Source organism: Oncorhynchus masou, chromosome 18, assembly GCF_036934945.1.
Source record: "Oncorhynchus masou masou isolate Uvic2021 chromosome 18, UVic_Omas_1.1, whole genome shotgun sequence".
Taxonomy (NCBI): domain Eukaryota; kingdom Metazoa; phylum Chordata; class Actinopteri; order Salmoniformes; family Salmonidae; genus Oncorhynchus; species Oncorhynchus masou.
The window spans coordinates 12,796,994-12,820,660 of record NC_088229.1 but is presented as its reverse complement, the minus strand read 5'-3'; the positions used below and the strand labels follow the sequence as shown (position 1 = coordinate 12,820,660).

General features: G+C 43.9%; 1 protein-coding gene across 3 annotated transcripts; it reads right to left on the bottom strand.

Moving 5' to 3' along the window:
- Positions 1-21,718, bottom strand: LOC135503987 (polypeptide N-acetylgalactosaminyltransferase 6-like). 3 transcript variants are annotated; one of them, XM_064922205.1, is made up of 12 exons: positions 21,524-21,718; positions 16,978-17,201; positions 16,560-16,855; positions 15,437-15,609; positions 11,328-11,477; positions 8,261-8,495; positions 7,336-7,453; positions 5,699-5,899; positions 4,905-5,036; positions 4,678-4,779; positions 4,299-4,457; positions 1-2,499 (listed from the first exon to the last, which is right to left on the bottom strand). In XM_064922205.1, the coding sequence occupies exons 2-12, from the start codon at positions 17,170-17,172 to the stop codon at positions 2,386-2,388; spliced, it is 1,875 nt and encodes a 624-aa protein (XP_064778277.1). In that variant the 5' UTR covers positions 17,173-17,201; positions 21,524-21,718; the 3' UTR covers positions 1-2,385. The 3 variants fall into 3 exon arrangements, with proteins under 3 accessions (XP_064778277.1, XP_064778279.1, XP_064778278.1); XM_064922207.1 differs by lacking the exon at positions 21,524-21,718 and adding an exon at positions 17,753-17,774; XM_064922206.1 differs by lacking the exon at positions 21,524-21,718 and adding an exon at positions 17,397-17,491.
- Positions 21,719-23,667: the final 1,949 nt, after the last annotated feature.

Sequence of the window (23,667 nt, the reverse complement as noted above, 5' to 3'; positions counted from 1 at the left end):
TGTAATACACAATCTCCTTGTTTTTATTCATTTAATGTGGCCAAAAGATGGTAAAATTGATATCACAAGTCGTATTGAATGCATGTTAATAAATCAATAATTAAACTAAATTAAAATCCCCCAAAAGTGCTCATTCAATTTCCATTCCAATCCTTCATATGTTTATAGGAATATTTGTCATGATTTTGAATATCCCTTTACCTCTGGTATATCCTGTAAGGAACATACAGTATGTCAGTTTACTATGACAAATAAGTTTAAAAATTTTTTTACACCGCTCCCTTTGGCAGATATTTGCATTGTCATAGCAACATTATTCACAATGTCTACATTAATTTCCTGACACACATAGTGTAAATTAGACAAACAAAACAATTATTTAAAATCTGGAGTATAAAGAAAAGGATCTTCTGTTAACTTCTTGATGACAAGTTAATAACTTCTTGGTGACAGGGGGGCAGTATTGAGTAGCTTGGATGAATAAGGTGCCCAGAGTAAACTGCCTGATACTCTGTCCCAGATGCTAATATATGCATATTATTAGTAGTATTGGATAGAAAACACTCTGAAGTTTCTACAACTGTTTGAATGATGTCTGTGAGTATAACAGAACTCATATGGCAGGCGAAAACCTGAGAAAAATCCATCCAGGAAGTGGGAAATCTGAGGCTTGTAGGTTTTCAAAGCTTGGCCTATCGAATACACAGTGTCTATGGGGTCATTTCTCACTTCCTAAGGTTTCCACTAGATGTCAACCGTCTTAAGGAACTTGTTTGAGGATTCTACTATAAAGGAGGGGCTCATGAGACCTGTTTGAGTCAGTGGTCTGGCAGAGTGCCTTGGTTCTCATGATGCGCGGTCTCGAGAGAGTTAGCTCTCGTTACATTGCTTTTCTACAAACAAAGCAATTCTTCGGTTGGAACATTACTGAACATTTATGTTAAAAACATCCCATAATTAGTTTGACAGGTTTCTACGGACTGTTATATCACTTTTTGAACTTTTCGTCCGACGTTGTGCTGGAACTGCACGCGCGTTTGGATTTGCTTACCAAGGATATACTTTATCGAACAAATCAAGCATTTATTGTAGACCTGGGATTCCTGGGAGTGCATTCTGATGAAGATCATCAAAGGTAAGTGAATATTTCTAATGCTATTTATGACTAATGTTGATGACCCAATATGGTGGATATCGCTTTGACTTCTTTGTAGTGTGAACGCTGTTCTCAGATTATTGCATGGTTTGCTTTTTCTGTAGAGTTTAAAAAAAAATCTGACACAGCGGTTGCATTAAGGAGAAGTATTTCTCTAATTCCATGTATAATAGTCGTACCTTTATCAATGTTTATTATGAGTATGTGTGTAATTTGATGGGTCTCTAAGCTAAATCATTGCATGTTTAGAACTACAGAACGTAATGCGCCAAAGTAAAATTTATTTTTTAAATATAAATATGCACTTTACCGAACAAAACATACATGTATTGTGTAACATGAAGTCCTATGAGTGTCATCTGATGAAGATCATCAAAGGTTAGTGATTCATTTTATCTCTATTTGTGCTTTTTGTGACTCCTCTCTTTGGCTGGAAAAATGGCTGTGTTTATTCTGTGGCTTGGTGGTGATCTAACATAATCGTTTGTGGAGCATTCGCTGTAAAGCATTTTTGAAATCAGACACTGTGGCTGGATTAACGAGAATTTTATCTTTAAAATGTAATATTTTAAAATGTAATACTTGTATGTTTGAGAAATTTGATTTATGAGATTTATGTTGTTTCGTATTTGGGGCCCTGCAATTTCATTGGCTGTTGGCGAGGGGTTCCGCTGGCGGAACTGACAGGTTTTAAGATTTTAGTGGTCAGTGATCCTACCATATTAGCTGGGTAGAGCATATCGCTGCCTGCCAGTTCAGGGTCATGTTTAGTAGGGTATACCGTAGCAAAATGTTTTGCAACAAATTTAAATCTGTGTTCTCATTGGACAAGTTCAGGTAGGAGTGGAGATCACAGTTTCACTCTGCTTCGAAATATCTTCCCCTAATGAACACAACCCAGGCTGCAGTGTTCAGTTCCCTCCCTACCACAAGAAGGAACCAGACCACCTTCATTCCTGAATCTCCATCATAAATATAGTTCAAACAGTCAGAGGTTAAATCCTGAGCTCATTCACATAGGTATGCAGTACTCCATGTTCTACCAGTTCATTCCTCTCAAGTCAGCAATTTTGTGTTCTCAGCGGCATATGGTCCTGTCCTGTTGTCCTCAGCTGGTACTGGCCTTTCCTTCTTGACCCTGAGTCTATGGGTGGATGGGCTGGTAGAGGGGTCAAGGTCCAGTACAAGCTTTAGTTATGGTTAAGGTCAGGGGTTAAAGTTCAGAGAGGTCAACTGAATGTCCAGTGCTGGTTGAGATCAGCTGTGTTGCAGTAGTACATCACTATCTGGCTCCCTATCAGGAGTAAGCACTTTCCACTGGCTGGGTTCTGGAGGAGATTCTCCTGGAGAGGACAGAGGGTTAACACTACAGAGTCAGACCATGTACTGCAGCTATGGACAGATACAGAACCAGTCAAAAGTTTGGACACACCTACTCATTCTAGGGTTCTTCTTTACTTTGACTATTTTCTACATTGTAGAATAATAGTGAAAACATCAAAACTATTAAATAACATATGGAATCATGTAGTAACCCCAAAAAAGTGATAAACAAATATCAAATAGGGTGGCTACTTGCCACCCTTTGCCGTGATGACAGCTTTGCACACTCTTGGCATTCTCTCAACCAGCTTCTTGAGTTTGTTACCTGGAATGCATTTCATTAATTAACAGGAGATCCTTCTTAATGCGTTTGAGCCAATCAGTTGTGTTGTGACAAGGTAGGGGTGGTATACAGAAGATAGGCCTACTTGGTAAAAGACCAAGTCCATATTATGGCAAGAACAGTTCAAATAAGCAAAGAGAAACGACAGTCCAACATTACTTTAAGACATGAAGGTCAGTCACTATGGAATATTTCAAGAACTTTGAAAGTTTCTTCAAGTGCGGTCACAAAAACCAATAAGCGCTATGATGAAACTGGCTCTAATGAGGACCGCCACAGGAAAGGAAGACCCAGAGTTACCTCTGTGCAGAGGATAAGTTCATTAGTTACCAGCCTCAGAAATTGCAGCCAAAATAAATTCTTCACAGAGTTCAAGTAACAGACACATCTCAACATCAACTGTTCAGAGGAAACTGTGTCAATCAGGCCTTCATGGTCGAAGTGCTGCAAAGAAGTCACAACTAAAAGGACATCAATAACAAGACGAGACTTGCTTGGGCCAAGAAACACGTGCAATGGACATTAGACCAAATTTGAGATTTTTGGTTCCAACCGCCATGTCTTTGTGAGACGCAGAGTAGGTGAACGGATGATCTCCACAGGTGTGGTTCCCAACGTGAAGCAGGAGGTGGTGTGATGGTGTGGGGGTGCTTTGCTGGTGACAATGTCGGTTATTTATTTAGAATTCAAGGTAAACCTAACCTTTATGGCTACCACAGCATTCTGCAGCGATACGCCATCCCATCCCGCTTAGTGGGACTACCATTTGTTTTCAACAAGACAATGACCCAACACACCTCCAGGCAGTGTGAGGGCTATTTGACCAAGGAGAGTGATGGAGTGCTGCATCAGATGACCTGGCCTCCACAAACACCCGACCTCAACCCAATTGATATGGTTTGGGATGAGTTGGACCGCATAGTGAAGGAAAAGCAGCCAACAAGTGCTCAGCATATGTGGGAACTCCTTCAAGACTGTTGGAAAAGCATTCCAGGTGAAGCTGGTTGAGAGAATGGCAAGAGTGTGTAAAGCTGTCACCAAGGCAAAGAGTGGGTACTTTGAAGAATCTCAAATATAAAACATTTTTATTTGCTTAACACTTTTTGGGTTACTAAACTCAGCAAAAAAAGAAACGTCCCTTTTTCAGAACCCTGTCTTTCAAAGACATTTCGTAAAAATCCAAATAACAGATATTCATTGTAAATGGTTTAAACACTGTTTCCCATGCATGTTCAATGAACCATAAACAATTAATGAACATGCACCTGTGGAATGGTCGTTAGGAGAAAAAAAAAGAAGAAAAGTCAAGGGGTGTGAACACTTTCTGAAGACACTGTGTATATATTTCCACACTATGAGATTGGAATAATACTGTGAATTTGTGAAAATGATGATAGTGCCCTTTTAGTATAATACTTTGAAGGCACTGTGTATGAGTGTGCATGTATGCATGATTGTCCAGGTCATTTTCCTTACCTCTGTAAAGAGCCACTCCTGTTGTGGGGCCACGCTGGTCCCTTGGCCCTTCAGTGTACAGAGCTCTATCTTAACCTGGTCTGGCTGGGGGTTGGCCTGCAGACACAGCTGCTTCCCTATGTTGTGACGCAGCTCCTTATGGGATGTATACTCAAAGTACTGGGGTGACAGAGAAGAGATACAAAGACTGAGGAACTTCCCTTATAAAACTGGGTCCCTTTTAAAACCTTCTGAAGGCTTACAGAGAATGTATAAAGTCTTTATGAGAAGGGTACATTAAGCCTTGAATACATTAAGCCTACTTGTTCCAAAAGAGACATCATCCAATTCAATGAGAGTCGATACTGAGTCACCATCTACCACAGAGGCAGTACAGTACCTGATTGCCCCCCATGTTGTGGCAGGTGTACATGATCAGTGGCTTTCCTCCTTGGTTGTTTTCTCCTACATCCAGACAGCTCTGAGTGCCAGAGTTCTTAATCTGCACAAACACAATATCAACACAGCGAATAAACATGCACTGCTGTCCATAAGGCACAACGGAAAACGACTACAGTGAGTGACTGTGTTTGTGTACACCTGAAGGGATTTGGGAACGAGACTTACCGCTCCAAACTTGGTCGGGGTGAGGTCTGGTATGAACATCTCGGGGTAGATATTATTCAAATACCAAGTGAAGTTCTTACAATGTAGGCTCTCCCTCAGATTCACACGTTCGGAGATGTCACCAAACCCTTTCTGCAAAACACAGATTCACACGCTCTGAGATGTCACCAAACCCTTTCTGCAAAACACAGATTCACACGCTCTGAGGTGTCACCAAACCCTTTCTGCAAAACACAGATTCACACGCTCTGATGTCACAAACCCTTTCTGCAAAACACAGATTCACACGTGTGTCACCAAACCCTTTCTGCAAAACACAGATTCACACGCTCTGAGATGTCACCAAACCCTTTCTGCAAAACACAGATTCACACGCTCTGAGATGTCACCAAACCCTTTCTGCAAAACACAGATTCACACGCTCTGAGATGTCACCAAACCCTTTCTGCAAAACACAGATTCACACGCTCTGAGATGTCACCAAACCCTTTCTGTAACAGACAGAGGAGTTGAAATGAGTGAGAGTAACTTTAACCCCATATATCATATATAGCCACTCAGTGTATTTCGCTCTGCTCCAGATGTATGTACAGACATGCATTATGCACAGTAGTGTGTTGGCTTACAGTGAGCCTTGATTAAGATCTTCCTTTTGTGTCGAGCGAATGGGACATTACCACATCTGGAAAAACAAGATTATCTAATAGTATTATGAAACTTGGGAGTAATTGAAAACATGCCATGTGTTTAACTATATCTAGCAGTAGGACACTTGGAGTTGACTGAGCACATACCTCCTTGGCCATCTTTGCAGCGTTACTGTTGCGTCGGTAGTAGATGCGTTTGTAGTCGTCCATCCAGACCTCGGCTAATCGTACCTGGTTCCGTGTGATGACCTCAGTGCCTTTAGGGAAGGTGTGGGGGGATTTGGTACGGAACACGTGACCAACCACAGAACACGGAATGATCTCCAGCTGGCCCCCACACTGCCACACCTGGGGGAGGGGGGTGATGTCAGAAAGTTGATAACAGTTAGCTGAATAACTTAGTGACCTGCCTTGTCACTGGAGGTACAATGACCAAGGACACACCGATTATTTGCTAATTGTATTGATGACATTCTGATGACAACACTGATCCTGTAGCAGCTGACAAAGTCACTGGCTGCGTTTCAAACTCATAAAAGACACACCCTCGTCCACTTACCCTCGCCTTATGCCCTTGGGGGAATCCCCGTGGCCATATTTGTTGTCGGTCCAAATGATTAGTCAAGCAAGGGAACAAAGTAAGCCCCTCAGCCCTTGTTTTTAATGGAGTTTGCGAGTGTACAATTATGTTCACTTCAGGGCCTGAAACACCTCATAACTGTACATCTGCTAAGAAAAGTCAGCCAAAACTTAAAACTTCAATGTCAATATGAAGTCAACATACAAGTGTAAGTAAAAACAAATGTAAATAAGTTAGAAATTGTGCTACTAATGCACAAACACATCTCGTAAAAGTAATGTTTTTGCTTGGTTAGCTTTTGGAACTTGTAGAAATAAAACATGTTTCTTCTTTAGAAGTAGCTAGTCAGGCTAAACGCTAATTCATTTGCTAGCTATCATACAGTAGGTATATATTAATAATTATATAGTTCATATAAGTAGACATGCAATCAGAATTGACTGTAGCACATATAAAACACCTACAAGCTGAAAACACAATCGTCGCAGGATGAACGAGTGACAAATTTCTGGGCAAGGGCGGTCCATTTAAAATGTCTTCCTTCCTCCCTCGCCATGCAAGTATATACTCATCAGACGTCATGATACATCATCAGAAGTGTCCACTTAATTAATTTGAGGGATGAGGGGAGAAGGTATGTCTGTTAAGTGTTTGGAATGCAGCCACTGTCTTTCTGTTTTGACTTCCCAGAAGCATCTGGGGCTGGTGTTTACAGAACATTTGGGGCTGTATGTCTGATTAGGATATTAAGGGCCTGTCTCCAAGAGGCCAGTTTTGGCCATTTCCTGCTTCTGTGCTGGGTGGTGTCTCCTGATTGCAACTTGTAATAAACCAGACTGATTGACTACCTATGACTGCCCTCCTTTGTCCTTCACCTGGAAATTCCCATTGCAGATATACATGCTCACACCATTTACATGTTACAGCACATGTCATTTCAAATCACTCCAACATGTGCAATTAAGGTGGGAGATTTGTAGAAACAAGGGAGATTATTTAAGACCAGAGCCATATACAACGTTGAGGTCACATGACACCATTCAACTAATTAACTGTAGGTAATAATCAACAGAAACAGAATGTCGTTGAGAAAGCATAATGACTCAACTCTCGACATATAACGCAGTGTTTTAGACTTGCTAAAGTTCTTGATAAATTCCACTTCATTAACGCTGTTAGAGGAAAGAGAAGAGGGGAAACTAACCCTAAAGGACATCTCCACATTCTCACCCCCCCAGATCTCCATCTTATCGTCGTACGTCCCAATGTGTTCAAAGTACTTCTTGGAGATGGAGAAGAGACCACCGGCAAACGTTGGAGTTCTGAAGGAACAGACCCGTAGAGGTGACACATGGTGTCGATGCAATGCAAAACATGAGATGATATTTTATTACACCGAGTGTACAAAACATTAAGAACGCCTTCCTAATATTGTGTTGCACCCTCCCCCTCTTTTGCCCTCAGAACAGCCTCAACTCGTTGGGGGCATCGAAAGCGTTCCACAGGGATGCTGGCCCATGTTGACTCCAATTCTTCCCACAGTTGTGTCAAGTTAGCTGGATGTCTTTTGGGTGCTGGGCCATTCTTGATACGCACGGGGAAACTGTGGAGCGTGAAAAACTCAGCAGCATTGCAGTGTTTGACACACACCGGTGCGCCTGGCACCAACTACAACCAACTACAATACCCCGTTCAAAAGGTACTTAAATCTTTTGTCTTGCCCATTCACCCTCTGAATGGCACACATACACAATCCATGTCTCGATTGTCTCTAGGCTTAAAAATATTGATTTAACCCGTCTTGTCCCTTTCACCTACACCGATTGAAGTGGATTTAACAAGTGACCATAGCTTTCACCTGGTCATTCTATGTCATAGAAAGAGCAGGTGTTCATAATGTTTTGTACACTCCATGTATATGGCTGTTTTAGACTAGGTATTTGATATATTCCACTTTATTAACGCTGTTTAAAGCATGAGATACTTTACACAATATTATTACTGTAATATTGACGTTACTATACATGCTGAATTGTGAGCTTTTCATTAACATCACTATGCAGGGGGTTAAATAAAGGGTAAATTAAATAAATTATGTAAATGATGTTTGGTGGGTCCCTAGCCCTTACTTGACGGGGTAGGTCTCGTCTTTGCGTCTGTTCCTCTCCTGCTCGGGGATGCCCTCCCAGCCGAAGGTGAGGCTCCAGTCAAAGTTTCCTCTGTTCTGGGCCTTAGAGGTGGCTACAGGCTTGTTGAAGGCAAAGTTTTTCAGGTTGATGGTGGTGATTTCTGGGCTGACCACAGCCGTGGGCTCCTCTACGATACGAGCAAGCAGGGGCTCCAGCCAGCCATGGAAACACTCACCTGGGAGGTGAGAGGAGGGGAGAGGAGAGGAGGGGAGAGGAGAGGAGGGGAGAGGAGAGGAGGGGAGAGGAGAGGAGGGGAGAGGAGGGGAGAGGAGAGGAGTGGAGAGGAGAGGAGGGGGAGAGGGAGAGGAGGGGGAGAGGAGAGGAGAGGAGAGGAGAGGAAGGGAGAGGAGAGGAAGGGAGAGGAGGGGAGAGGAGGGGAGAGGAGGGGGAGAGGAGGGGAGGGAGGGGGGTAGAGGAGCGGAGAGGAGGGAGAGGAGGGGGAGGGGGGAGGGGAGAGAAGAGGAGGGAAGAGAAGAGGAGGGAGAGAGAGGAGAGGAGAGGAGGGGAGAGAAGAGGAGGGAAGAGAAGAGGAGGGAAGAGAAGAGGAGGGAAGAGGAGAGGAGGGAAGGGGAGAGGAGGGGCGTTACATTGCGTTAAAATACATCCGGTCATTACTAAATGTGTATTGTGATATTTTAAAATGTTTTAACACAACAAAAAACATTTCATTCATTAAATATTGCAATCTTTGCAAGAGGGAGGGAATCTGAATCAAAGGAGAAAAGCAAGAATCGGTCAAGCTAACAAGCGGACCACAAACAGTGGTATGCAGAACGGCATCCCGGAATGCACAACTTGTTGTTCCTTGTCATGAATGGGCTATTGCAGCAGACGACCACACTGGGTTCCACTCCTATCAAGTACAAGAAGCAGCAGCTCCAGTGGGCACGCCATCACCAACACTAGACAACTGAGGAGTGGAAAAACATAGCCTGGTCCAAAGAATCCCAGTTCCTGTTGCGTCACGCTGATGGCAGAGTCAGGATGTGGTGTAATCAGCATGAGTTCATGACCCCATCCTGCCCGGTGTCAACGGTACAGGCTGCTGGCGGTAGTTGAATGCTGTGGGGGATGTTGTCCTGGCACACGTTAGGTCCCTTGATACCAACTGAGCAATGTTTCATGCACCGAAGTATTCAGGCTAGGGGGTCTGACCTGGTACTAGATGGGTGTACCTAATAAACTGGCCACAGTGTGTGTGTGTGTGTGTGTGTGTGTGTGTGTGTGTGTGTGTGTGTGTGTGTGTGTGTGTGTGTGTGTGTGTGAGATATATGTATATATCCATGCAATGCCTTTATCACCTTGTATCTGGATTTATAGTCCACTTGACATCTCTCTAAGCATACGTGAGTGGAATGGTGTTGCCCATCTAGGTTCTAGCAGGGTAACCTGAAGAACAGGTTTCAACTGTTGACTACTAAGAGAAGCCCAATCTACAACGGACATCTAACTCAGACAAACCGACAAGTCCTGACCTAAGGCCACTAACCACTATCTTCTTTATCAGTGTTCTTTCCTGATAGTTTCTGGTTGAAAACACACATCTACACAGGACCTTTTACATCAGAAGGTTTGTGTGGACGGGAGTCTCAACTTTCCATAGTGACATCACTTTGCAGTAAATTGGTTAATAGACCAATAACAAAAAGAGTTCCAAACCTCTGCCATTAACAGCTAGTTTTCCCCCTTCCACTCAGACAACTTTTTTGCTAAAAAGCTATTTTTGACCATTTTAATTGAAATCTTTTACAGTAAGGTAATTCATTGTTACCTAAATTATTTGATATAAAAACTGTTGCATTGGGTCTTCTTCCCAATATTAGTATTTGGGACTCCAACATTTCTGCTTTTGTTCTAGTACTAACACACTTCATTACACTAATCAAGTCATCAATTTGATGATCTCAATCAGGTGTATGAGGTGCGAGGGCAACAACTCTAATGTCCACCCCTTTGAGTCCCGAGGACCAGGACCAAGACACACTGCTTTAAAGAACACAATATAAATATCACAGGCAGACAGCGGGGAAAATTGTTGGTACAAACATTAACACATTAGAAAATCTACCACATACCTTTAACACTTTACAATAATATATACATAACGTGATTTATAAAGGGTTTAAAAGTAGTTTATAAACTCAGTTATTAGATTATAGGTAGTTCATCTGTACGAAATATTAAAAAAATACATAGATGTAGCACCATGGTTTTAAATGGATTGATCTCATTGGAACCATTTGACCCCCTCCACCTATCCTTCCATTTTTTTTAACCTTTATTTAACTAGGCAAGTCAGTTAAGAACAAATTCTTATTTTCAATGACGGCCTAGGAACAATGGGTTAACTGCATGTTCAGGGGCAGAAGGACCAGATTTGACCCCCTCCACCTATCCTTCCATTTGACCCCCTCCACCTATCCTTCCATTTGACCCCCTCCACACCTATCCTTCCATTTGACCCCCTCCACACCTATCCTTCCATTTGACCCCCTCCACACCTATCCTTCCATTTGACCCCCTCCACACCTGTCCTTCCATTTGACCCCCTCCACACCTGTCCTTCCATTTGACCCCCTCCACACCTGTCCTTCCATTTGACCCCCTCCACCTGTCCTTCCATTTGACCCCCTCCACCTGTCCTTCCATTTGACCCCCTCCACCTATCCTTCCATTTGACCCCCTCCACCTGTCCTTCCATTTGACCCCCTCCACCTATCCTTCCAGTTGACCCCCTCCACCTATCCTTCCATTTGACCCCTCTACCTAGGTAGGATGAGGAGGTCGTGGCTTGATTTGAAACCATACCAACTCTTGCATATACAGTAGCTAGTCACAGTGTGCATCCAGAAAGGAGAGTGTCTGTCCCTGGGCCTCCCATTCCCTGGGCCAGTATTCATTAATTCATTCATCCACCCATCACTACTCACAGTGTGCGTCCAGGAAGGTGAGACTCTCTCAATGGGCCACCCAGCATTCATTCATTCATCCAACCATCACTACTCACAGTGTGCGTCCAGGAATGTGAGTGTCTGTCCCAGTGCCCCACTGGCCCCCAGGAGCCTGGCTGTGATCAGGCCCTTCCTCTCCCGCTGTCTCACCACCTTCACTATATTCAGCTGTTTCACATACTCATCCAGCCGAGTCCCTAGGTGGTCTGTTAGGAAGAAGGAAACACATACCTGATATTAAATTATTTTCTTCAGGTGGTCTGGAGCATGGGGGTTAAGGACAGAAGGTTAATGCTGTGTTCATAACAAAATGGGAAACTCACAAAATACTACTTGTAAAATGGGAACGAGTTGTGTGCATTCACATGCTTTGAACTCCTTGAAATCGCCTATTGGCGAAATGGCAAGCAAGCTGCATCAACCATAAACTAAAAGTACAGCTATCATGCTTGTAAACAAATTATAGTGTTGAAAAACCATATTAATAGATAATGTTAAACTGTTTTGTTGTTGTTTATTGCCGGTAATTTCCTTAGTACTGTATGTGACGTCTGAGTTCAGCATGTGGGAGAAATCTGAGCTCAGCCATGATAGACGTATTTTCCACGGGTTAGAGGGGCATTCAAGTGAATTGTTCCCGGTCGTATACTTGTATTTACAAGATGTTATGAACACAGCATTAGAACAACATCTCTAGGGAACTGACAGAGAGCAGGGGTGTGTTGATAGGACTGTAACCACACGCTGTCTAAATGTGATGGCATAGGACTGTAACCACACGCTGTCTAAATGTGATGGCACAGGACTGTAACCACAAATGTGATGGCATAGGACGCTGTCTAAATGTGATGGACTGTAACCTCACGCTGTCTATATGTGATGGCATAGGACTGTAACCACACGCTGTCTAAATGTGATGGCATAGGACTGTAACCACACGCTGTCTAAATGTGATGGCATAGGACTGTAACTAAATGTGATGGCATAGGACTGTAACCACACGCTGTCTAAATGTGATGGCATAGGACTGTAACCACACGCTGTCTAAATGTGATGGCATAGGACTGTAACCACACGCTGTCTAAATGTGATGGCATAGGACTGTAACCACACGCTGTCTAAATGTGATGGCATAGGACTGTAACCACACGCTGTCTAAATGTGATGGCATAGGACTGTAACCACACGCTGTCTAAATGTGATGGCACAGGACTGTAACCACACGCTGTCTAAATGTGATGGCATAGGACTGTAACCACACGCTGTCTAAATGTGATGGCATAGGACTGTAACCACACCCTGTCTAAATGTGATGGCATAGGACTGTAACCACACGCTGTCTAAATGTGATGGCATGTGTAACCACACCCTGTCTAAATGTGATGGCATAGGACTGTAACCACACGCTGTCTAAATGTGATGGCATAGGACTGTAACCACACCCTGTCTAAATGTGATGGCATAGGACTGTAACCACACCCTGTCTAAATGTGATGGCATAGGACTGTAACCACACCCTGTCTAAATGCATGGACTGTAACCACACCTGTCTAAATGTGATGGCACAGGACTGTAACCACACCCTGTCTAAATGTGATGGCACAGGACTGTAACCACACCCTGTCTAAATGTGATGGCATAGGACTGTAACCACACGTCTGTGATGGCACAGGACTGTAAAATGTGATGGCATGTAACCACACGGACTGTAACCACACGCTGTCTAAATGTGATGGCATAGGACTGTAACCACACGCTGTCTAAATGTGATGGCATAGGACTGTAACCACACGCTGTCTAAATGTGATGGCACCTGTAACCACACTGTCTAAATGTGATGGCATAGGACTGTAACCACACGCTGTCTAAATGTGATGGCATAGGACTGTAACCACACGCTGTCTAAATGTGATGGCACAGGACTGTAACCACACGCTGTCTAAATGTGATGGCACAGGACTGTAACCACACGCTGTCTAAATGTGATGGCACAGGACTGTAACCACATGCTGTCTAAATGTGATGGCATAGGACTGTTACCACATGCGACCACATCGTCATATTTAGAAAAGACGGTCGTTAAAACAGGGAGATTAAACTGAACTGATACAGACGGGAGGAGATAGAAGCGGTTCCAAGGTCCAGGAGCAGTTATACTGTAGTTAACCAACCCTCCTCTTTTAGTCTTTGTTACTGACGCTATGCCAATGTCACTTCCTGTTCATAAGGGAACACTCAGTTTCAGAATTAAATGATCACAGTCATTGACACGTCAACAGTCTAATAATAATAGTTGGCTGCGTTTACACAGGCAGCAATATTTTCCCCACTTATTGGTCTTTTGACCAATCACATCAGATTTTTTCACAACAGATATTTTTCAGATCCAATTGGTCAAAAGACCACTAAAAGACCGCTCAGAAACAAGGAATGAATTTAATTATCTATGGCAAAATGCTTGGCTAAGATGTGTCCTAATGAATGACCCAGGACCCGCAGTATGTTTTACTCTAAGAGCCAGTGGTGTCAAGCAAGGCCTAGTGGCGTCAAGCTCTAAACCAAGGCCTAGTGGTGTCAAGCTCTAAACCAAGGCCTAGTGGTGTCAAGCTCTAAACCAAGGCCTAAACCAAGGCCTAGTGCCTAGTGGTGTGCTCTAAACCAAGGCCTAGTGGCTAAACCAAGGCCTAGTGGCGTCAAGCTCTAAACCAAGGCCTAGTGGCGTCAAGGGCCTAGTGGCGTCAAGCTCTAAACCAAGGCCTAGTGGTGTCAAGCCTAGTGGTGGTCAAGCTCTAAACCAAGGCCTAGTGGCGTCAAGCTCTAAACCAAGGCCTAGTGGTGTCAAGCTCTAAACCAAGGCCTAGTGGTGTCAAGCAAGGCCTAGTGGCGTCAAGCTCTAAACCAAGGCCTAGTGGTGTCAAGCAAGGCCTAGTGGCGTCAAGCTCTAAACCAAGGCCTAGTGGTGTCAAGCAAGGCCTAGTGGCGTCAAGCTCTAAACCAAGGCCTAGTGGTGTCAAGCAAGGCCTAGTGGCGTCAAGCTCTAAACCAAGGCCTAGTGGTGTCAAGCAAGGCCTAGTGGCGTCAACTCAAACCAAGGCCTAGTGGTGTCAAGCAAGGCCTAGTGGCGTCAAGCTCTAAACCAAGGCCTAGTGGTGCTCTAAACCAAGGCCTCAAGCTCTAAACCAAGGCCTAGTGGTGTCAAGCAAGGCCTAGTGGCGTCAAGCTCTAAACCAAGGCCTAGTGGTGTCAAGCAAGGCCTAGTGGCGTCAAGCTCTAAACCAAGGCCTAGTGGTGTCAAGCAAGGCCTAGTGGCGTCAAGCTCTAAACCAAGGCCTAGTGGTGTCAAGCAAGGCCTAGTGGCGTCAAGCTCTAAACCAAGGCCTAAACCAAGGCCTGTGGTGTCAAGCAAGGCCTAGTGGCGTCAAGCTCTAAACCAAGGCCTAGTGGCAAGGCCTAGTCAAGCTCTAAACCAAGGCCTAGTGGTGTCAGTGTGCGTCAAGCTCTAAACCAAGGCCTAGTGGTGTCAAACCAATGCCTAGTGGCGTCAAGCTCTAAACCAAGGCCTAGTGGCGCTCTAAACCAAGGCCTAGTGGCGTCAGGCCTAGTGGCGTCAAGCTCTAAACCAAGGCCTAGTGGTGTCAAGCAAGGCCTAGTGGCGTCAAGCTCTAAACCAAGGCCTAGTGGTGTCAAGCAAGGCCTAGTGGCGTCAAGCTCTAAACCAAGGCCTAGTGGCGTCAAGCTCTAAACCAAGGCCTAGTGGCGTCAAGCTCTAAACCAAGGCCTAGTGGCATCAAGCTCTAAACCAATGCCTAGTGGCGTCAAGCTCTAAACCAAGGCCTAGTGGCATCAAGCTCTAAACCAAGGCCTAGTGGCGTATAGCTCTAAACCAAGGCCTAGTGGGGTCAAGCTCTAAACCAAGGCCAAGTGGCGTCAAGCTCTAAACCAAGGCCAAGTGGCGTCAAGCTCTAAACCAAGGCCTATCTATCTCCTACTCTTAGTCCACCCATGGTGTCAGGCTCCAGTTCTTGAGCCCTCATGCCCACCTGTGGTGCTGGCATTGTCCACTAATAAATTATACGAATTGATCAATTATCACTGCCCTAAGTTTTGCCCCATGTCATTAACAGGACTGTAGCTAGGCAACAGTAAAGCCCTGAAAGATTCCAACCTGCAGTGCTGGCGTCGTCCACCATGATGATCTCAGTGAGCAAGGCAGCAGGGGAGGTGTGGAGGACACTGTAGACGGTACGCAGCAGGGTGGACCAGGCCTCGTTGTGGAACACTATGATTACACTGGTGGTGGGGAGAGGAGGACAGCGGCGGAACTTACGCTCCACACACCTGGGAAGAAAAGAAAGGGCAAGACTGTGTCAAATCAAACCAAATTGCATTTGTCACATGCGTCGCAAACAACAGATTTAGACTAACAGTGAACTACTTAATTATTGGCCCTTCCTTACAATTTAGAGAACATGTTTTAAATAATAACACAAGGAATAAATCCACAATCAGTAACGATAACTTGGCTATATATACAGAGTACCAGTGCCGAGTTGATGTGGAGGGGTACGAGGTAGATATATAGATTTATGTAAAGTGACTAGGCAACAGGATAGACAAAACAGTATCAGCAGCGTATGGGATGAGTCAAAAGAGTTATTGTCAAAAATGGGTCATTGTAGATTGTCAATAGCTACCCAGACTAACTATTTAACAAACTACTTTGCAGTCTTATGGCTTGGGGGTAGAAGCTGTTTAGGGTCCTGTTGGTTTCAGACTTGTCACAACACCACTGATTGGCTCAAATGCATTAAGAAGGAAAGAAATTCCACAAATTAACTTAAAAAAAAGACTACCTCATGAAGCTGGTTGAGAGAATGCCAAGAGTGTGCAAAGCTGTCATCAAGGCAAAGGGTGGCAATTTGAAGAATCTCAAATATAAAATATATGTTGATTTTTTAAACACTTTTTGGGTTACTACATGATTCCATGTGTGTTATTTCATAGTTTTGATGTCTTTACCATTATTCTACAATGTTGAAAAGAGTAAAAAATAAAAGGCAAACCCTTGAATGAGTAGGTGTCCTAAAACCTTTGACTGGTAGTGTAAACCAAAGTGAATGAAATATAACTTGAAAGCTTTTAGGAAAAAACAATCAGTCTAAAAGCATTGGATTGGTGGAGACATGGGCTAATGGGAGCTTCCACTACATTTCTTACACAAGCCATTTCCTTTCAAATCAGTGAAGGGAAGTGAACAAGAAGGAGAGATAATTGGGACAGAGTCTTACTCTGGTGGCCGGGTGTCGTCTCCTAGGCTACGGCTGAGGGAGATCCTGTCGGAGGAGAACTGGTTGAAACAGTTAACAGTCATCCCATCTTCCTTCTCTTTCTCCTCCTCTGGTGTCATCTTGTCTTTCTCATAGCCTGTCCCATCTGCCCCGGGCCCCTGGGGGTCCTGTTGGGGCCTCTCCAGGACTGGCTTCAACTCTGCCTGGGTGTAGTGACCTGGAGGACAGTTGCGGTCTGAGGTGGCCTGCTGCTCCTCTACCGGTGGAGGCCGGGGAGCTCCAATCTGGAAGCCCAGGTTATTATTCGTTGTCTTCATTTTATTATATAATGCAAGAAAAATAAAACAAAAGCCCACCCACTGTACTACTCTAGCCCCCCCCCCACCAAAAGGACTCATAAAGGTACCTGGAAGCCCAGGTTGTTGACTGCTCCTCGGACCATCACCAGCACTCTCTCCTTGCGTTCCACCAGGTCTTGGAACCAGGGGTCCTGGACAGAGTTGGAGCTGATACCCACGTCTTTCTGGAGGATGACAAGGACAACCATAAACAGAGTCCCCCCAGCCAGGGCCAGCTTCAGGAGGGACAAGCGCCGACGCAGGAACAGACGCATGGTGGTGGGTCAATGCAAAATGGCCACCGCTGGAAAGAGGGGGAGAAAATAGATAGTTCATTTAAAACTGGAGGTATTATTTAGTAATGGCAGCAAAGAGATGTTCAAGAATATCTGCAATTTTCTTAAATAGACTCAAACAAAAAATATTTTCATTACAAGCTGAATCTATTGCCGTTTTAAAATGTAGTTCTACCCCAAAAACAGATGTCTATAATAACTACCTGCCAAATGTCAAAAGATGTGGACCAGTCAGCTCTTCTTAACCAGCCTGTACTATGCGTGTACCTAGCAACTCTCATAGCACTCATCCACTGTCATAGCTACTCTCTCTCTCGCTTTCTCTTTCCTGGGTGGAGGAGGCGTCCCAGAAGAATAGCCACACACACAACACACACGCGGCGTGAGAAGAAGAGTGACCTATTAACACCTGCTCCAGCCAGAGAACACCCCTGGACTTATTAACACCTGAGAACCACAATACGTCTGTTGTCCTCAATCATTTTTACCATTTTATTGTTGCAACTATGTATTTCAAATGTGTCCACTTTAAACGCAAATCATACCTGCCTGCACTCACCTGCTCCAGCCAAGAACACACCTGTCCAAGTAAACACCGGTCATACCCTCCCTTCCCCCTCCCGGATGTGCGTGCCACCTTGTGGGCCTTCACCTGTCGGCTGACTGAGCAGCTCCCACACACATTAATGAATGACGCCTCGCATAACACATACACACACGACTAATGACAAACACACCTGGATAAATTCAGCTCCACAACTAGCCATTAATTATTTGTTATTTTTCTATTTTATTTTAATTTTTTTACTTCAGTTAATTTCAGTACATACTTTTAACAATTATTTTTCTTAAAATTGCATTGTTGTTTAACGGCTTGTAAGTAACAGTGAAATGTTAAAGGTCTACAACGGTTGTATTCAGCGCATGTGACAAAAAACATTTGATTTTGAATCGTTCCTAGTGAATATGGCTTGGTTTGTGCTGTCGTGACAAATCCATTAGTCATTCAATGGAGCTGGCAAGACCACACAAACAGATATTGGACTCAGGCTATTCAACATATCCTGCTTTATGAGGGGGTATCAATCACAATAATGACAGGCTTCGGTGAACACGGCTTAGGACCTCTTAAAAACTCTCATTCATTTAAGCCAGTCCTCTCAAGGAAAGCCTACTTCCATCATTGATTCAATACACTCTCGTGGTTCAAGTGCCCAACATTGGCCACACAGAGCACTACTGACTCGAATGTGGAATGTTAACAGTCTGTTTGGCTTGTTTTTATGCTGGACGTCAGTTACATGCCATGTGAAGAAAGAGGACTCTTTCTAGTTCTACCATGTAGTATGGAAAATGTGTTCAGAACAACTTCTAATATAAAGTTTGCCCTTCCAATAAAATGTCATTAATGTTTAAACCGTAACAAATAACCATCCAGATGTCAAAATGTTAATATTTTGTTAAAGTTCTTGGACAACTTTTTTATTAACAAATAATAGACTGAATTTGTACTGTAACAATACTGTACTGCAAAGCCATCATTGTATGACTATCAGTGAATGCTAGGCCAAATATAAGTAAGCAAACTACTTCAGCCCGTGATGACACTTCTCCTCCACTGAACTCTGCAACTCCTTCCTTTAGTTTGTCAAGATCACCAAAATAAACATCACTGACCGATCAATCTGCCTCTGCTGCCCCTCCCCGTCAACCTCCCAACAGTCACCTCTGAAACCGACTCTCCACATTCTCCCCCCATTGATTCTCCCTAGATCTCAAAACTCGTCATGCCATCGAAGATTACAACCTGCTCCCTGGATCCTCTACCCACAGTTCTCATTGAAGCCTCCCTGCCTGCTCTCTGTCCAGATCTTACCTACTGTACATCAACCTCTCCCTCGCTCATGGAGCTGTGGCATCAGACTACAAAACACCCCCCATCTTAAAGAAGGCCAGAGTACAGCGTTGAGATTGCCTGCAATGACAACAAGCTCAGTCCGAAGATGCTGTGACACTCCGCCCAAGACCATGACGGACCCTCCACCTCCAAAATCGATCCCGCTCCAGAGTACAGGCCTCGGTGTTACGCTCATTCCTTCAACGATAAACGCGAATCCGACCATCACCGCTGGTGAGACAAAACCGCGACTCGTCAGTGAAGAGCACTTTTTGCCAGTCCTGTCTGGTCCAGCGACAGGTGAGTTTGTGCCCATAGACGTTGCTGCCGGTGATGTCTGGTGAGCACGTGCATTACAGCAGGCCTACAAGCCCTCAGTCCAGTCTCTCTCAGCCTATTGCGGACAGTCTGAGCACCGATGGAGGGATTGTGCATTCCTGGTGTAACTCGGGCAGTTGTTGTTGCCATCCTGGTCCTGTCCCGCAGGTGTGATATTCGGATGTACCAATCCTGTGCAGATGTTGTTACACGTGGTCTGCCACTGCGAGGACGGTCAGCTGTCCGTCCTGTCTCCCTGTAGCGCAGTCTTGGGCGCCTCACAGTGCGAACATTGCCCTGGCCACATCTGCAGTCCTCATGCCTCCTTGCAGCATGCCTGAGGCAAGTTCACGCAGATGAGCAGGGACCCTGGGCATCTTTCTTTTTGTGTTTTTCAGAGTCAGTAGAAAGGTATCTTCAATGTCCTAATTGTAAGCTGTTAATGTCTTACGACCGTTCCACAGGTGCATTTTCATTAATTGTTTATGGTTCATTGAACAAGCATGGGGAACAATGTTTAAACCCTTCACAATGAAGATCTGTGAAGTCATTTGGATTTTTACTAATTAACTTTGAAAGACAGGGTCCTGAAAAAGGGACGTTTCTTTTTTTGCTGAGTTTATCTACCTCAACTACCTGGTGAAGGGCCTGGGTGTTGGGGGCACTCATACCACTGCACATCGACTATGTACTGGTACTTTGTGTATTTAGCCAAGTTATTGTTACTCATTGTGTATTTATTCTCAGTGTTATCTATCATTTTGATATAAACTGCACTGTTTGGAAGGGCCGTAACAGGGCTCTGTGCTGGGCCGTTTACTCTTCCTCATCTACAATATCCCAATATCCCAACAGACTGTCAAAACCTCATTCTTCCACCTCAGCATTAATGCCAGTCAGGTCCTCCCTTTCCTGTCCTGCTGCTGAAAACCTGATCCACGCGTTCATCTCCCATCTCGACAAATGCAACTCAAGCTCCCTCCATAAGCTCCAACTAGTTCTGTTCCACCACAGCAGGCTTGCTGCTTCCCAGGTCCAAGCTCCAGTGTTCTGGTGACAGGGCCTTTTCCAGGGTTTCTCCAACCATGACTGAGACCAGCACCATCTTTCAGTCCCTCTTAAAGCCTCACCTGTTCACCAGGGCCTAAGCTTAACCCCCCCCCACACACACACACTCCTCTGATACACAACACCTACTCGTTCACTCATGTCTTCCATTAGCCATACCCCTTCTCTGTTTCTTTCTGACATTAGTCAACAGCGGTGAGGAGTGATGTAAACCATTTTAATCTCACTTTGTATACATTTAGTTTCTATTGTAAAGCACTATATAAATTGTGTATTATCCAAATAGCACTATGCAGTGAGAATAGGAAGACCACCCATAAATCTGGTTAACCAGTCATTTACATACCGGAAACAGTACAGTTGGCAACAGCGGTGAGGAGTGATGTAAACCATCCATACTACTGCTAGATACTATAGACACCACGTGAACATGATGTATACCATCCATACTACTGCTAGATACTATAGACACCACGTGAACATGAAACTGCAACATTGTTACACTACTATACTAAATAGGCTTTTGAAAGTAAATAACCATAGAATTATTGAAGGCACTGTGATACTATAGACACCTAAATGATGAACCATCCATACTACTGCTAGATACTATAGACACCACGTGATTTAATTCCCAAATTCAAGTAAATTTGAGTGGTTTTTAAACACGTTGCCTCATCTAAGATCTTTTCCAGCTCCTCTTTGTAAGATGCTAGAAGCAGGAAATTGGTTGTGACAAAATGATCAGGAAGTATTTGACTATAGCGTATAAAATATGACTTGAGTTAGTTTTAAAAAGTAAGCTTTCCCTTTGTGATTTACACAAACAACAAAATAACTAAATGTATGACATAGGATAAAATAACATAAGCTGCCACTATCCCTATCGTTTCTTGTTGTATAAGTGTCTCACAGGAAATTACATACAGTGACATAACTATTGCAATACAAATGTAGCCGTTCTGGTGCATAAGGGAAAAACCGTTCATAGTACGATACAAGACAGATGCAATGATGCGTTGTCTCCCGGAGAGCTTTCTTTCTTACCTTGGGACCTGTTCACAAATTTGAAGAGACGGCTTTGCGACGCTCTTTATTTAGTATTGCAAATAAGATATACGTAGGTATTCATTTTAAAAGTTTGTTTTACTCAGCGCGAAAAGGATACACTAGCACCAACACAGTGGCCTCCCGATTTCCCCTTTGAACCGAACAGGTGCCATTCGTTGAAATGATTAACTGCGGGCTGCATGGTCCTAAAGAAAACTTAAATCCACGTCACTGACACAGAGCGGACTTTGTCTACTGTTACTTTGCAACCAGGAATACAACTTTAAAACATCTGAAGCCTAGATTAATTTATTCTCCATCAAAATCACTCTGATTTTCAAAACGATTAGATTAGCCATTTGACAGCTGGAAAATAATTCACATTGTGTCACGTTCTTGAAAATGATCGGACCAAGGCGCAGCGTGAATTGAGTTCCACATCTTTAATTACAAAACTTGACAAAGACCTTGACGACGTAGTGCTCAAACAATATCCCACAAATGCTGGTGGGGAAAAAGCCTACCTAAATATGATCCCCAATTAGAGGCAACGATTACCAGCTGCCTCTAATTGGGAACCACACAAACCACCAACCTAGAAATCTATAAACTAGATAACCCCCACAGTCACGCTCTGATCTAAACACCATAGAAAACCGAGGGCTCTCTATGGTCAGGGCGTGACACATTGTTTAATTAATGCTCAGCATAGAATGCTGTGGTCGAAGTTAACACAGCCATTACTTCAACATAGTTACATTATTCATGTCAAAGCTATTAAATACTATCTCCACTACTGCCGTCTTGAAACTGTAGACTGATTTATTCGGTTTTGTCCCAAATGGCACCCTATTCCCTATTGCACTAATTTTCACCAAGGCCAATAGGGCTCTGGTCCAAAGTACTGCACTGTATAGGTAATGGGATGCAATTTGGGATTTAATTTCAGACATTGAGAAGCCACTCGCTTGCCTCCATCTCTCAGCTTAATGCACAAGGTCTAAATCTTGATCGCAGAGAGTTGATTGACATTGCTTGTGGAAATCTAACATTCCACCAACACGATAGTCTACCAAAACCATGGTGTGTCCCCATAGGAACCTGGTCAACATTTGTGCACTATATAGGGCAGGTGTATTTAATTCTTACCCTATGAGGTCTGGGGCCTGCTGATAATAAATTGCACACACCTGATGTCCCAGGTCTAAGTCAGTCCCTGATTAAAGGGGAACAATGGGAAAAATGCAGTGGAACCGGCTTCGAGGTCCAGAGTTGAGATTGAATGATACGGCATAGGAATTACATCTATTGCAGTAAATTAAATTGTTCAACTAATTGCTTATTGGTCTGTCGTCAAAAGACAAGTTGTCTGGTGAATAAGGCAGAAGAGTGAAAGTATGTGAGGTCTTACATTGCCCTCCAGTGGTACTAGCTATTCCTTTCTGTGTGGTGTGTTGAGAAATAAAAACCCTACCTAGGTCTACACTTTCCCTTCAGACTTACTCCCATCTAGCCTCCAGAGTTGGGCTCAATTAATTTCAATTCAAAAAGCAAATCTTAATTACAATTACAAATGTCACTCATTGACAAGCATTGAAGAGAATTGGAATTGGACTTTTCAGTGTACTTTCTGAATTGACTGGAATTTAAATGAATTGATCCCAACCCTGCTAGCCGCATCCTAATCCACCATGCTTACTGCTGTGCTCTGGTTTAGTTTCACTTAATCCATATAGCAAAACTGATTTTAAAAAATTGTAACCTTTATTTAACTAGTCAAGTCAGTAAAGAACAAATTCTTATTTACAATGACAGCCTACCCCGACGATGCTGGGCCAACTGTACGGCGTCCCTATGGGACTCCCAATCACGACCAGTTGTGATACAGCCTGGAATCGAACCAGGGTCTGTAGTGATGCCTCTAGCAGATGCAGTGCATTAGACCACTGCGCCTTATGTTATGTTAGCTGGCTGGATCAGGATGGTGCAACGAGGCTAACTCCCATTCTAAAACCATTACGTAGCAATTCCTATGTGACTACAGCGTTGTTACTACAGTTATTATTCATGTTTAGTTGACAGGGGGTATAGTAGCAACTGGTGGCAGGTAGCCCAGCGGTTAAGAGCATTGGGCCAGTAAC

Bases quoted from the DNA above. Each gene is read 5' to 3' on its own strand.
- LOC135503987 (XM_064922205.1), bottom strand. From the start codon at position 17,172: ATGCGTCTGTTCCTGCGTCGGCGCTTGTCCCTCCTGAAGCTGGCCCTG. The intron at 15,610-16,559 runs GTAAGACTCTGT...TTTTCTTCCCAG, and splicing joins GACGACACCCGGCCACCAGA to GTGTGTGGAGCGTAAGTTCC. The intron at 5,037-5,698 runs GTATGTGCTCAG...TGTGTTTTGCAG, and splicing joins CTGCAAAGATGGCCAAGGAG to AAAGGGTTTGGTGACATCTC.